The following is a 15,970-nucleotide window of genomic DNA, read 5'->3' on the forward strand; positions in this document are numbered from 1 at the left end:
TCATTTATTTAAAATCAAATCCACAGAGAAATTGTACTGTAACAAAAACAAATCATTTCCAATCGTTAATGTAATTTATTTGATGCTGTATAAAGTGATCATCAATGAATGAGACATTGAGGACAACAATACATTTGATTTATTATTCAGGACTGTAAATTTCTGTCAATTTAAGATTAGTCCTTAATGTGATTTATTTTTTTAATGAAGTGACCGCACTAAAATATAGAAATAATTTGCCATAATGAATATAGATGCACTGAAAACTCTGAGGCTGTATAGAGTAAAACACAAAAGTATTTATTAATGTTAAATGACTGCTGCATTATAAATCTACATGTGTAATGATGTGATATGTTTCTAACAGAAGGTGTTGTGTATGCCAACTTAGATTTGTGTTGTATTATGTTGGCATTTGAGGCAAATGTAAAACGCTTCATCCTTTCTAAATCCCTTTGAAATTAAACATCTGCTTACTAAAGTAAAAGTATGTACATGTTCATTGAGTGTAAATTTGAAAACAAAAAAGCTTCAGCATCATCTAAGATTTACTCTGAATGCCAAGTTCGTGTCTGCTGTTCAGTTTCTGCTGCCATCTGCTGGTGACTCTCTCATGATATTAAAGTCATGTGATCTCTGTCTGTCTGTCACAGGCCCAGAAGAATGAGCGTGAATCTATCCGACAGAAGTTGGCACTGGGAAGTTTCTTTGATGATGGGCCGGGCATCTATACAAGCTGCAGTAAAAGCGGCAAACCCAGTCTGTCATCACGGTTAGTACCTCTCTGTGGTGTGTGACAAAACCTTAAATAACAGCAAACAATGTCCAACATGTTTCAACATGTCCAGCTCATTATTCAAACCAAAGTTAGCTTAAATTGACATAATCTAAATATTCTGAAAGTTTTAGTTAGGATTAGGGATGGGACGGTATGAAAATTTCATATCATGATTATAGTGACCAAAGTTATCACGGTTATCAATATTATCATGGTTTTGTTAAAATGAGATTGAAATGTTCAAAAAGAACTGATACACACACTGAAAACATTTGAAAAAGTTTTAGTTTTGAATCACAATTTAATATTTCATGTCCCTTAAATTATTTCTGTGGTAAAAAAATAACTCTGTCTAATAAGTTTACCGTGAATAAATACAATACATTATCCCTTAAATACCTTCTTGTGCAAAAGACTATGTTGCATGTGCGCACCTGCGTCAAACTGATTCTGGCTGGACAGGATTTACCGCGAGTTTTCAAAATCACGGTAATCAAACACGGTTGTAATGATAATCCAATTTTAAACGGTTGTAATGATAATCCAATTTTAAACTATAATACTAACCGTCAGGACATTTTATTGTGGTTAATCGTAAAACCGGTAATCGTCCCATCCCTACTTAGGATACAGCTGCAGTCTATTTTACTCCCAATGATATTTAAAGGGGACATATCATGAAAATCTGACTTGTTTCATCTTTAAGTGTAAGTGAAAATGTGCAAAAGATCAACCCAGTAACTTAGTTCTCTGCAAACATGTAAAAAAATGCAGTTGAAATGTGGCTCCCCTTGTGATGTCAGAAGGGGATAATACTGCCCTTTAAACTGCACTATCCAAACACGGCACCGTCATTTAATGCAGAGAGAAAAAATTATTGACACAATTGAGTTTCAATTTCAACAAACCACCATTATGGCGATCAATGTTTGCCTTTCATCAGCTCATTTGCATTTTAAAGGACACACCCAAAAACTGCACATTTTTGCTCACATCTACAAAGTGGCAATTTTAACATGTTATAATAAATTATCTATATGGTATTTTGAATTAAAACTTTAACACTCTGGGGACACCAAATATTTATTTTACTTCTTAAAAAAAGTCTTGTGAAATATCCCCTTTAAGCTGACTGAAATGATATTATAAACAAAGTCAAAAGCCATACATTCAGTCACAATAGAAAGAATGAGATTTTTGCATGACAGTGAAAGTAAATAAATACTTGCTGGACATAAGAGTCTAAGTTTTAGGATTTCAGACTGACATCATTCACCGACAGCCACTGAGAGTGAGACTGAGATGAATTTCCATGGTCGCATATAGAAACATAGAAACCACATCACGTTTTTTAACTCTCTATGAACATGAAGGTTTTCCCCTACACTCCTCACATCCCGACACATCAACTCTTCCCAAAACAGAAGCACTTCTCTCTCTCTCTCTCTCTCTCTCTCTGTCTCTCTCTCTCTCTCTCTCTCTCTCTCTCTCTCTCTCTCTCTGTGTGTGTCTTAAAGTGTTGTGTTGAGTCATAAACTCTCACTTTTTTCTTCACATGATTATGATGACATAACATTTGATCTTTTATTTCTCATGTTAACACAATAACATCACGTTGTTCTCTTACTGTAAATGATAAACATCACTCTTGTGGACTTGTTTTGCTTTGCTTTGTTTTGTTTTGTTGCTGTACTACTGTGCAGATTGATATAAAAGCCTCATTAAAGTGGATTATAAATAGATTAAAATAGCAGGAAAGCTTACTGTTAGTGTGAGACGTGTGGTCTCATGGCTTACTACTGTTATGATCACTTTTATTCAGCAACAAGCACGTGGTACATTTTCAAAACTTGTAATACTAATTTCCTAAACAGATCATTAAAGATTTTATCTTTCCCAATCTCATTTTCATTTGATTCTTTCACAGCCATAAGAAAAATCTTAATGCTTTATCAATGGCTTTATTATCTTGTATAAATCTACAGTAGATTTATACTTCTTCATAACAGAATAATAAAAAAACAAAGTCTCTCATATTACAGTACTGTTTATAAACTTCAGTCATATTGTTAAAATCTTTGTCAGAAAAACAAGTCTGCAGTCTGTATGCTTAACAAACATCAGTGCATGTATTTCACTTCTCTTACAGTATTTACAGACATCAAACTTCCCTCTATGGTCAGAAATATAACCAATATATTGGTGTCATACTTCTTTATCTTTATTAATGTCTAACAGTACATAGAGTAATATTTTCCATAGATGCAATGTTAAAATAACTAAATAAATATTGAAACAGAGGCACATTTGTCTGGACATTGTAAAGGGATTTGTCTTTATCATTAAGGGGATAATGCGATCATCCACCATTGTTGTCTTATATGGACTTCCAGGATTTTTTTCTCAGAATTTACCAAATTGTCCTATCTGACTGATGGATTTGTTGTGTTTTTTAAAACCTAAATATGGTCTGTATGATGTATCATTTGCATGGAGATCTCCCTGAATCACATGATGTGGGTTCATATAGCCACAGCTTTCATATGTACATACCACACTTAAATTAAACTCCAGACCTTTTGCATCCTTCATTTATGAGGAAATCATTTAAAGGGGCCATATTACTAATTTTTTAAGATGTTAAATAAGTCATTGGTGTCCCCAGAGTGTGGATGTGAAGTTTTAGCTCAAAATATCATATCATTTATTATAACATGTTAAAAATGCCACTTGTAGGTGTGAGCAAAAATGTGCTGTTTTTGGGTGTGTCCTTTAAAATGGTACAAGTTGATGAAATGCAAAAACTGATATAAGGGGGGTTTGTTCAAAATTAAATCTCAAGTGTGCTGTCAAAACATTTTTCTCTCTCTTTCTCTCTGCACTAAATGGCAGTGCTGTGGTTGAATATGCTTTCTATGTCACAAAGAGGGGAAATCTAAACCACGATTTTTTCACATGTTTGCAGAGAATGGTTTACCAGAACTAAGTTACTGGGTTGTTCTTTTGCACATTTTCTAAGTTGATAGAAGCACTGGGGACCCAATTTTTGCACTTAAACATGAAAAAGGTCAGGTCTTTTACGCTATGACTCCAATAACAACTAGACAAAAATAGACAATGCCTGTCCATAAAACATTTTTGAGTCAACTGTCCCATTACCATTGGTATCTTTAAAAAGGGGGAACTACACTCTTAAAAGTGCTGGGTTATTTTCAACCCAGCTTTGGGTCAAAAAGGGTTGAGCCCAGTTGTTGGGTTAAATTAACCCATATTGGGGCGATTTCCCAGACAGGGATTAGCTTAAACCAGGACTAGGCCTTAGTTAAATTAGGATATTTAAGTAATTTTTAAAAACATATTTTATAAATAAACATTAATGGTGTATTCCTCGAGACACAACACTCACACTGATATATTTTAAGATATGTCAAAACAAGTTGTCTTCGATCAAGACAACACCAACATTTCATTTAGTCTGAGACTAGTCTTAAATCCTGTCTGGGAAACTGCCCCAAAGTGTTTAAATTATTACTGACCCAACAATGGATTTAAATAACCCAGCATTGTAGGTTAAAACAACCCATCATATGTGCTGTGCTCATCTATATTATGACCCGACGCTGGGCTGAAAATAACCCAGCACTTTTTATAGTGTGTACATATTAAACAGCTGTAATTCAGCCAGTCTGGATGTGAATATCCTCAGATTAAAGTTGAGAGTTTAAGCCAATATTCATTTTATGAAAGTAACTGGAATAAATCTTGGTAAACAGCTAAATAAACAGTTGAAAAATATTATATTTATGGAGCTGACTGTATATTATTTTAAATATATTGAAAACCTAATAATACTTATAATAAATGAAAAATGAAATACATTTCTGAACTCTTTCATTAGTCAAGAGTTTATGTCTGTTTGGTGTATAATTACAGTATATGATTTTTTTTTATTGTTATTTATTAGTTTTAGTTTACTCCATCTTTCATAAATGATGTTATGTATATGTATTATATAACATATATGTCATTTTGAAGTCATTAAGTAAAACACTGATTTTACATGTAAAATATGAAGATATATAAACCGTGCTGGAAAACCATTGTTTTAGGATCAATGATGTTACATGTGTAATGATGTGTTTTAGTTGGACTTTAATCCTGCACACATGTAATAAACAGCGGTTTGGAGACGTGTATGTTAGATGATTGTTTTTTGGTCTTCTAGGCTTCAGAGTGGCATGAATCTACAGATTTGCTTTGTGAATGACAGCGGCAGTGATAAAGACAGCGATGCGGATGATAGCAGGACAGAGACGAGTCTGGATACACCACTCTCACCAATGGTATCAACACACACCCGCACACTGTGTCAGGATAATAATATGTTTAAATGTTGATCAAATCCATCCTCAGGCAAATTTAACCAGAACTCTGTGTATTTAAAACCCTTTAATGCACAGGTAGTTCCAGTCAGTTTGAAATGAATCCGCTACTATAAACATTGGTTACCATAATTACACTTGCGTGAGAGTTCTCTACACTTGAGTGAGAGACACATATGTTTATTTGGGTAAGCTAAATGGATGATTTTTGCATATCGTTTCATTTGTATGGTGAATATGGCAATTTTGAGAAATGGGCCAAGGCACAAGACGAAATAGAAGACTTGCAGAAGACGTTGAATGCGGCACAAAGAATTAAAACAGCTTCGCGTCAGGGGGTTCTTTGCCTCTACGTCATGCATTAAAATCCTATAATGCATGGATTATCCCTTACATAAACATTAAGGCACTTTACTGTATACCTACAAAATCCCATTGTAAACATTTGCAAAACATGAAGATTCTCATTATATGCAGTGATGATAGATAGCACACAGTGGCATACTGTAAATGAGAGCGTTGTGTTTACTTTATGTTGATATGATGACAGAAGAGATATTTATATAGGATTATGTCTGATCTTTGTTTCTCGGGATTCAGCCGTGGATTTATGTTTTTGTGTCTTTAAGTTCCTCTGCACAGAAACACAAGTATAGAAGCGTATTACAAAATATGTAAATTACCCTGGTACAATAAAGATGTGTCATTCTTGTGCTGTAAAGGGGAAAAACACGAACTCATACAGTAATGCTTAAGTAATGCTGCCAGTATTTAGTGTTAATGTTTAAAAACTCTTCTCCTTTACAGATAAAGCCATAACCTTTACATGCACTAAACACAAATATGTATATTTGTATAATAATTATAACAAAAGAAATGCTATTATTACAATAAGACAAACAAATTTTCACATGAATTGTGTTTGTGTAGCTCTTTTCACAATGTGCATTATTACAGAAATATATTTATATGTATTGTTTAAAACATGAAACATGTTGTTTACATCATAGATGAACATGAGTTGTTATGATCAGTTTTTGATTCGACCGATGGCTTAAAACAGTCCCATTCAGAATGTCCCTGAATCTGGGATGTGGTGTGGAAGCGCTGGTTTTCCCATCAGTCATTGTATGATCGGTTACAGTAATATTATGGCTTTAGTCACAGATCCGAGACACATTATTCAATCCACACTGTACACGGATCACCTTTCGCCCTGATGAATATATGAACGCACACACGTGATATATACACGTCTAGTGATATCATTCATTTTCTGAATCAGAAATGTGACGTTTCATCTACAGTGCCATCCCACCTAACAATTTTGGGTTTAAAAGACGGCGTCCGAACACAACCCAGATGTCTGGGCTCAAACAAGGCAATGTTTGGGGTGTCAGTAAAATTGAATAGACGTCTAACCGTAGCCCAAAAATAAATGAATTAAAATAAATTAATAAATGTTGCTGGCTGTAATTGAAAATCTGAAAATCAATTAATATGCTGGTATTGATGATTGTGTTTTCAGAGCAAACAGAGTTCATCATATTCAGACAGAGACACCACCGAAGATGATTCAGAGTCGCTGGACGATTCAGACTTTCTGAGTCGACAGAAGAAGCTTCAGGCGGAGGCCAGGCTGGCGTTAGCGATGGCCAAACCCATGGCAAAGATGCAGGTGGAGGTGGAGAAACAGAACCGTAAGAAATCTCCTGTGGCAGATCTGGTACGTCTTCAGCGTTCACGCGTCATTGTGAAAATCACAGGGGTCACGAAGTTTACAGAGATGTTGGTTGGAATATTATTTATGACACACATACACGTCTAGGGCCTCATTTATAAAAAGCAACATTCACATTTATAAAAACTCTGTTTGACGAGGAAAAGTGCTTAGGGCCACGTCAGGGTCTGAGCACTTTTGCTTGTCCGATTGCTGCAGGTTTTTGAAAATAGAAGACATTTTTGCACATTCATGCTCTTTCATATGTAAAGACATTAATTAGGAATTGTTTAAATGCGGAGATTGAAACTATTCAGCTGCGTTTAAGATCATTTGTGATTTATAGATCACATCTGAAAGAAAGGGGTACGCGCATTTCCTGAGCGTACGTTTGGTGTATGAATCACACATCGTCATTTTCAAGAAATTATCGTGAGATCAAATTTAGGATGGTGGCTACAGAACATATTTATAATATTATAAATGAGGCCCATGCAGGATGTGGCTCAAGTTACAAATACGACATAAACCAAAATACTAATCACGATGTGACCGCAATCTCTTACATGACATGAATTATTTGGTGACGTATTGTTGTGTTTTACGGCGGTGAAACGGTACGCCTCTGTGTATGAGTGACAATCAACTGAAACTGTTCAGACACATGCACTTCCTTCATAAAGCCTCTCTCTCTCTCTCTGTGTCTCTCTCTCTCTCTCTCTCTCTTTCTTTCTGGTAAATGTGGTGAGCCACTTCTGAAAGTTCATTAAGTGTCATCACACGTCACATATGGAGTGAAACCGTCCCTCCTCTTAAATTACTGCTGATGTCATGAATTCAATCCCGAGATGTCTCACTTCTGCATTGACTCTCAGGCTTCGTGATTCATGTTGATTCATTTTGATTCTTTGTGATTCTCCCATCGACTCTCTGCGTATTTCTGAACAGGATCGAGCGAATGTTTGGCTACTAAGAACAAAACTGACATTTAGTTAATAGAAATTCCTTAGAAAGATCTCAATGCGGTGCAAGTTTCTTAAGCTTTCTTAAAAAGACCCACACACTAAAACAGATCTGACCCTGCCTGTGAAAACCCAACTAATGTCATTGATTTGTGATTAAGTATCCTACATGATGTAAAGAATGTTGTGCAAATAATATAATCTTGATATCTTTAATATTGACAAAAAAGATTGAAATCAGTGATTGAAATGAAATTAAAAATGTGAGAATGTGATCCAAACTGACATTTATGACAAATACATTTGTTAAGATGAAACTCAAGCAGTGATGCTCCTCATCTCATCTTTATGATCAAATTATGATTATTAAATTATGAGAAAGCTTTAATATTTGGTTTGTGTATAGTATACAGTAACGGCGCATTCACACGGGGCATAAGCGTTGACGCTTCCCATTCACTTTTAATGCGTGACGCCAAACGTTGGCGAACTGAATTGTGGATTCATCGGCGCCGCGTCACTGCCGTTGCTCGCGGCAGAAGTTGAACATTTCTCAACTTTTCAAGCGACAACATGAGTGTCAGCCATTCAGATTGCCTTATGCAAATAACCTAGGCCAAATACGTTTATGGAAGACCGGAGCATGTGCTGCGGCCACTGTGATTGGCTGTTGGCCACGCTTCAGACAAGCCTTCCGTCAAGCGTTAACGCTTTCGCCCCGTGTGAATACGCCTTAAGTGTTTGCAGGTGGTACTGTAGAGTTCATGAGTTTAACAGCACCCACCTGAACTCTTTGTTTTGAATTCAATGATTTTATTTTCTTGTGTCAGAAAAAAATCAACTGGGCGTAAACTTGTCATCTTCTCACAGTAAAATACAATTAAAACTTTTGAAAGAAATTCATTAACTTCAAGACTTTGTCTGGATACAGAAACAAATCTATACGGTTAAAAATGTCTGTATAAATTACAGTATTACTGGTAGCTGTTTGCCAGTACCTTACTGTAGATTTAAATTGATATTATTTACAGTTTGTTCAAAGTTAAATGAACATTAAACATTAACAAATCTGTGTCTTTACAGAATTAAACTATGAAATTGCAAAGCATTCTGGGAACCAGAAATCCTCATCAACCTTTTACTGTTTTTTCCTTTAGATTTGGTTTTCCATAATGCTTTGCATGAGGCTGTTATTTTATAGTTTTATTCTGTAAAGATAAAGACTTGTTAATGTTTAATGTTCATTTAACTTTAAACAAACATTAATTAACATCAATATAAATCTACAGTAAGCTACTGGCAAACAGCTGCATAAATACAGCAAAAAAAATGTAAGCATGTCAGTTTTGTGTTATGTTTTTATTGTTTGTATGAGCTGTGTGTATAAACGCTGAAGAGTCTCAGAATAACGTGAGGTTGTGTGTGCCGTCCAGTTCCTCCTGGCTGGATTAAATCATTTCAATTCAATATTTTTATATACAGTATATATAAAAGTTTGATATGATAGTTTTAGTTTCATTACGACTGTTTTTTGCTGTCATGTAAGGGAGGGAAGCATGGGTTATAATAAGAATGGGGGTAATAAATCAGACTAATTTGAAAGTGAAAGTGCAGTGCGTTGTGTGAACAGTGTGTGCTCATGGGAAACTTCAGAAGGGTAAATTACCTGATGATGATGATGGACATTTATTCTGTGTGTTTGATAGTAAAATGTATAATGTAGATTCTCTGAAGTGATCTGGTCATTGCTTTTATATTCATTACTGCAGGGGGGAGAATCCCATCGAAATCAAACACAATCACACACAACAATACTGACAATCAAACATGATTAAACATGGTACTGAATATAAAAAAAACCTGTTAGAAATTAACTCGTTGTTTTTTTACTTTCTGACTGCTTTGTGTTTAAATACTTTTTTCATGTGTGGAGTAGCTGTGCTTATGCATTACTGCTCCGAATATAAAGCCATTCAGGGTGATATGAGAGATGTCGCTGTGTATTTCTCAATAATAACCAGGTGATTGTAGTAATGGTTTAGGTATATTTCATGTTTTTTCATGTGTTGTGTTTTTTTATTTACTAACAGCTTCCTCATATGCCACATATCAGTGAATGTCTGATGAAGAGGAGTTTAAAACCCACTGACCTCAGAGACATGACACTCGGCCAACTGCAGGTCATCGTTAATGACCTTCACTCACAGATCGAGGGTAACACACAAAAACACACACACAGATACACGCACACACACACAACTAACATCACAAACATCTGTCTGTTACATGATTGGTTGATTGACTGCTGCAATTATTGATTGATTGAATACTTGATTTGATACACTGATTAATTGGTTGGTTGATTGATTGATTGGTTGGTTGGTTGGTTGATTGATTGATTCATTAATTGATTGGTTGGTTGGTTGATTGATTGGTTTGCTGGTTGGTTGGTTGGTTGGTTGGTTGGTTGATTGATTGATTGATTGATTGGTTGGTTGATTGATTGATTAATTGATTGGTTGGTTGGTTGGTTGGTTGATTGGTTTGCTGGTTGGTTGGTTGGTTGATTGATTAATTGGTTGGTTGGTTAGTTGATTGATTGATTGATTTCAGGTCTAAATGAGGAGCTGGTTCAGTTGCTGCTAATACGAGATGAGCTTCAGATGGAACAGGATGCCATGCTGGTGGACATTGAGGACCTGACCAGGTGAGCAGCTCACTCAGATCTTTATCATTATTGTGAAGTATTGATAGTTTGTCATATATTGGGGTATTGGATTAAATCCACCGGAGCCCACTGACAGTTTATGTGTGTGTGTCCACAGGCATGCTCAGAGTCAGCAGAAACACATGCTGGAGAAGATGCCCTCTAAATGAAGTCCACACTTGACATCCTCAGACACTTTTCCTTAGTTTCTGTGCTTTATAACAGCTGATGATTGGTCACATCCTCACACACATTAAATAAAAGCAAAGTGACTGTCCGGGACCTTCAGGAGATTACTGAGATCGCCTTCACTGGAGATCTGATGTGAGATCGGTGACGAGTCCTGAGAGCTTCCCACATTCTGTCGTTCACTTCCATGTGCAGTGATTGGCCTTTGCTTTGTCATAGATTTGCTTGAATCTTTTATTTTCGCCACTAAATTGTATAAACCTAGTGAGAAATTTCATTCGAATTAAAATTATACAAAAAAAATGAAAAGAACGAGCAGTGAATGAAATGTTTGAGTTGGACAGTATTTATAAAAAGAAAGAAATGCCTCTTTGATGGTTTTCAGATGAAATGTTTGATTTGAAGGTGCTAAAGAGGAATTTTGCCTGCCTTGTAGTTGACTTGTAGCTTTTTTGGTAACACTTCACTCGGTACTCAACATTTCCTGAATGTTGATCTTCTGCCACGTCATTTAAATAAGTGTGTTCATATCGTTATCATTCGTATTGTATTCAGATTCTTTATTTGAGGGAGAAATGGTTATGTACAGATCTGTATAAAATACAAATAAAACTTTGTTTCATAGAGGCTCTGGCTTGATTCAGTTTTGCTGTCAAAAGTGGATTTTAAGATTTTCTTTATTTTAGGAATACCTAAATACGGTAATTTCCCAATAACCTAAATAAATATACCTTATAAGGTGCTGTCTGAAATCAAAACCACCACAATCAGTAGTTCCCCAGTGCTTCACTTACATTTACATTTTCCCGCTGCATTTTTATCTCATAACATTTATTTTTATGATCAAACGTTTAACGTTTTAGGAATTAAGTTATTTAAAAAAAAAGTCTTTTGATAGTTTATGGTAGCCTAAATAATTAGTTGTTTTGGCAATGAATCATGTTTTATGTTGGAAATTTATGAACTCCTACAGATGAAGATGATTTGTGTATTATTCCATTAAAGACCGATTATGTGGTAATTTTACATTATTGCAACAAATATCACATTATGAAATGATACATGAACGCTTGATGTTAAAAATATCAAATATGTTGTGGGTGAGAATATAAGATTCTGCCCAAGACGTCACTTTAATGACACAAAATCGAGATGGGGTTAGGGTTCCTTTATTGTAATAGTCTAATACTGTAAATACTATTTTTATTATTATTACATTATTATTATTATTATTATAATTATAAGCAGGTGGAATGAAAAATAGGTGTGTGTGTGTGTGTGTTTGTGTGTGTGTGTGTGTGTGTGTGACTCAGAATAAGGGATTCCCCATGAATGTGTATAAAAGCTGATGATTGTAGTCTCTTTTACTAAAACATTCACACACTCAAGACTGTCATCAAGATTCACCATGAAATACTGTGAGTATTGACATCTATATTATAAAAGCTTTATTGTAGATATTATAGATTTTATTGTTTTATTTAATGATTAACACACATAGTTAAAATGTGAACTATCTGTTGCTGTGATGTTTCTGGATCAATATTCAGATTATATACTGAAAAAAAAAAAAAATATATATATATATATATATATATATATATATATATATATAATTTAACTGAAAAATAATATAAAACTGCAACAGTAAAAACCTGGCAATTGGTAATGACCCTGACATATAGTAAAAATGCCATATATCTTATCAACTCTATATAATCATCAACGTGTTTATATGTTCAATGTGCTTTTACAGTAAATTGTTGATAAAATTGTTTAAAAAAGTTAAAAATACAAGTCACTGTAAACTGTATGATAAACAAAACGGCAAAAGGACATAAACCTCAGTTTGACTCCTAGCAATTCATGAGATTATTTTTCATATATATATATATATATATATATATATATATATATATATATATATATATATATATATATATATATATATATATATATATATATATATATATATATATATATATATATATATATATATATATATATATTTGTATATTCTGAGTTTCATGAGATTATTTTTCATATATATATATATATATATATATATATATATATATATATATATATATATATATATATATATATATATATATATATATATATATATATATATATATATATATATATATATATATATATATATATATATTTTTATATTCTGAGTTACAAAGCAAAACATTTATAATTATAGTTATATTATTATCAGTTGAAATTAATTATATTAGTGTTAAGAGTTGTATATACATATTTTGTTTACTTTTTATATTTATAAGTATGTCGTTTTTATTTTATTATTTTCTTTTATTTATTACTTTTGACAGGTATGTTGTTCTAGAATGTTTATCCAGAAACACATTGATTTACAGTTTTTTTTTTTAGGATTTAATATACTCACAATGTGGTGTACCGTTACAAAGCAACTTTGGCTACTTACCAAATAAATAAATGAAATATTCATTTGGGCATAAATGGTTTTATGATGTGATTAGAGAGTGTGAAGTGAGAAGAGATGTGGAAAAGCTTTCACTGACTGGTAAAATTTATCAGAGAGAGGATTGTTATAAATGATTCACTTGTCAAGCATTGTTTACTATCATAACTGTTAATTCTCTCTCTCTCTCTCTCTCTCTCTCTCTCTCTCTCTCTCTCTCTCATACAGTGATTGTGTTTAGTGTAGTTGTGGCTCTTGTGATTGGAACTCCAGTACCATCAAACATACACAAGTGCACCGAGTGCTCACAACACGCTCGATCACTGCTCACCAACCTCTCACATGTCATTGACAAGGTTTGATTATTTTTTAAATGCACATGTAAATACTTTAAAATGTCTTATCAATTTGATTGTCTGAATGATCATTATTAAATAATTGTTATAATGGTTGTTGGTGATTTATTTCTGCAGATTTATTAATGTTCATATTCTTTTTGTTCTGCACAGGGACTGATGAAGAATGATCCTTTGTTTGCTGGGTTTAACTGTACTGAACTGGCAATACAAATGAATCCCTTCACTCAGACAGGAGTTGTTTGTCAGCCCATCACATCTCCTGTGAGTCTCACTGATGTTTACTTTTTGAACTGGGTGGTGTTCATATGTAAATCTAGATTATATCGCATACCCTAGATCAATGGTTCTCTAACTCTAAATTTGACATTTTATAAAAAAAAAACATTTATTTATCATAATTTCTGTGTATAATATAATAATAAGATTAAGGCTAATTGCCAACAGCACTATGTTATCTCATTTAATATGTTTTATGTGTTTCAAGTTTGGTGGGGCTACAAACAATTCACCGTAAACATTGGGGAGCCGAAAAAGTCTGAGAACCCCTGCCCACTGCCATATTGTTATAAATGCAATATATATTCTAGATCTCAGCCTATATCGCATTCCATATAAACTCTAGACCATGGGTTATATCGTACCCCATATATACTCTAGACCACGGTCTACATCGTACCCCATATATACTCTAGACCACGGCTTATATCGTACCCCATATATACTCTAGACCAAGGCCTATATCATACCCCATATGTACTCTAGATCACGACCCATACCGCATCGCATACAAGCTCAAGGTCATGGTCTATATCATACCACATATAAATGACCGTAGTCTGTATTGCATCACATACAAATGCTAGATCGCAGCCTATATCGTAATGCATATATACGCTCTAGATCACGGCCTATTTAGCATTATGTATATATTCCAGATCTCAGCCTATAACATATCGCATATAAACTCTAGATCAAGGCCTATATCGTATTGCATGTAAAATCCAGATCTAGGCCTATACTGTATCGCATATATAGTCTAGACCATGGCCTATATCATATTTCATACAAACGTTAGATCACGACATATACCGCATCACTAGTTCAGGGACTATATTGTAAAACAAACAAGTGCTAGATCGTGGCCTATATCGTATCCCATGAATATTCTAAACTACAGCCTGTATCGTATCACAAACACAACATGGCCGACATCGTATTGCACACGCACCCTGGACCGTGGCCTCCAAACCACAGACTATATCCTATCTTGTATAGAAATTTAAAATCTGCACTGCAAATACAATCTGTTGCTGAGTCTTTCACAGTAGTTTCACTTCCTTTTAAAGTTCATAATAAAGAAGTAAATGTTGTTTTTATTTCAGAACGTGTCATGTGTCAACCAAAGAAACTCGACATTTAGTGAGGTGAGATCAAAACTTGATTGCTGTTTAAGGCTGCTTCTTTTAATTCGTTGTGTTGTGTGTATTTCAGCACCGTCTCTCTCTTTAACTTTGATATGATATTTGTATTTTATTTTTATTTGTTATAGACTGAGTGTCTGAGGAACATCCGAGATGATCTGTGTTATTATAATGACTTACTGAACTCTTATATGAAGGATGTCCAGCAGGCCAAGAATGATTTGAATCCTGTTGTGAACACTACAAAAGACCTCATGACTGTAAGAAACTGCATTTTATGTTCTCATAGCAATACTCTTTCTGCTCTATGTGCATCATTAAAAGCAAATGCCCTGTATGTAACGCTTATAGATAACCTCATACATTTCTTTAAATGTGTTTCTCTTGCAATAAAGCCCAGTGTTTTTTGAGGTGCATTGATGTGGAAATAATAACAGAAAAAGATTTTTGTTTTCTCTCATTGATGTGAAAGTCGTGACTTTTGGGTACTAACACCATATTATATTATTTTGTTTGATTTTGAAGTGTTTGCAACAAAGCTGTCCAACGCTGCCCAAGGTGAGTTCCATATCATTAAACATCACATTGAAACGAAACCTCAAAATCTTCTAGTGAAACTAATTTCTGATGCACATTTGTGTGTTGTGTAAAGTGGACCGTTTGGCGTGGCTCGTCCTTTGATGACCGTGTGTCCCTGTGCAAAACACTGAAGGGCTTCCACGTTCGGGCCATCACTATCAACAGAGCTCTGAGCTACGTCGCCTCTGGAGACCACAGGAAGTGATTAATTTACTGTCTACCACTGACACACACCAATCGCATCACATGACTGTAGAGGATTTAACACATCAAACTAAAGATGACAGAAACACCAGCAAAGAATATATAAGCTACATGTTATGAGGCTATTGAGTTGGAATATTTATATATGATGTATGTTAATTATTTAATCTATTTATCTAAGTATTTATTTGCATGTATGAGGTACACTATTTATTAA

General features: G+C 34.2%; 2 protein-coding genes across 4 annotated transcripts in view; both read left to right on the forward strand.

Moving 5' to 3' along the window:
• Positions 1-11,365, forward strand: part of schip1 (schwannomin interacting protein 1) — a 42,592-nt gene extending 31,227 nt beyond the window's left edge. For all 3 annotated transcript variants that reach the window (XM_065281693.2, XM_065281694.2, XM_065281695.1), the window contains 6 exons: positions 654-772; positions 5,004-5,121; positions 6,689-6,886; positions 9,933-10,056; positions 10,456-10,549; positions 10,668-11,365. In XM_065281693.2, coding sequence (XP_065137765.1) covers positions 654-772; positions 5,004-5,121; positions 6,689-6,886; positions 9,933-10,056; positions 10,456-10,549; positions 10,668-10,719 — 705 coding nt within the window. In that variant the 3' untranslated portion in view covers positions 10,720-11,365. The remainder of the gene's footprint in view (positions 1-653; positions 773-5,003; positions 5,122-6,688; positions 6,887-9,932; positions 10,057-10,455; positions 10,550-10,667) is intronic.
• A 2,048-nt stretch (positions 11,366-13,413) lies between these two features.
• On the forward strand, positions 13,414-15,954 carry il12a (interleukin 12a). Its single transcript, XM_065280191.1, has 6 exons — positions 13,414-13,546; positions 13,700-13,810; positions 14,932-14,973; positions 15,099-15,230; positions 15,496-15,528; positions 15,623-15,954. The coding sequence occupies exons 2-6, from the start codon at positions 13,706-13,708 to the stop codon at positions 15,752-15,754; spliced, it is 444 nt and encodes a 147-aa protein (XP_065136263.1). The 5' UTR covers positions 13,414-13,546; positions 13,700-13,705; the 3' UTR covers positions 15,755-15,954.
• The last annotated feature ends 16 nt before the right edge of the window (positions 15,955-15,970 follow it).

This window comes from Paramisgurnus dabryanus, chromosome 8 (genome assembly GCF_030506205.2).
Source record: "Paramisgurnus dabryanus chromosome 8, PD_genome_1.1, whole genome shotgun sequence".
NCBI classification, from domain to species: Eukaryota; Metazoa; Chordata; class Actinopteri; order Cypriniformes; family Cobitidae; genus Paramisgurnus; species Paramisgurnus dabryanus.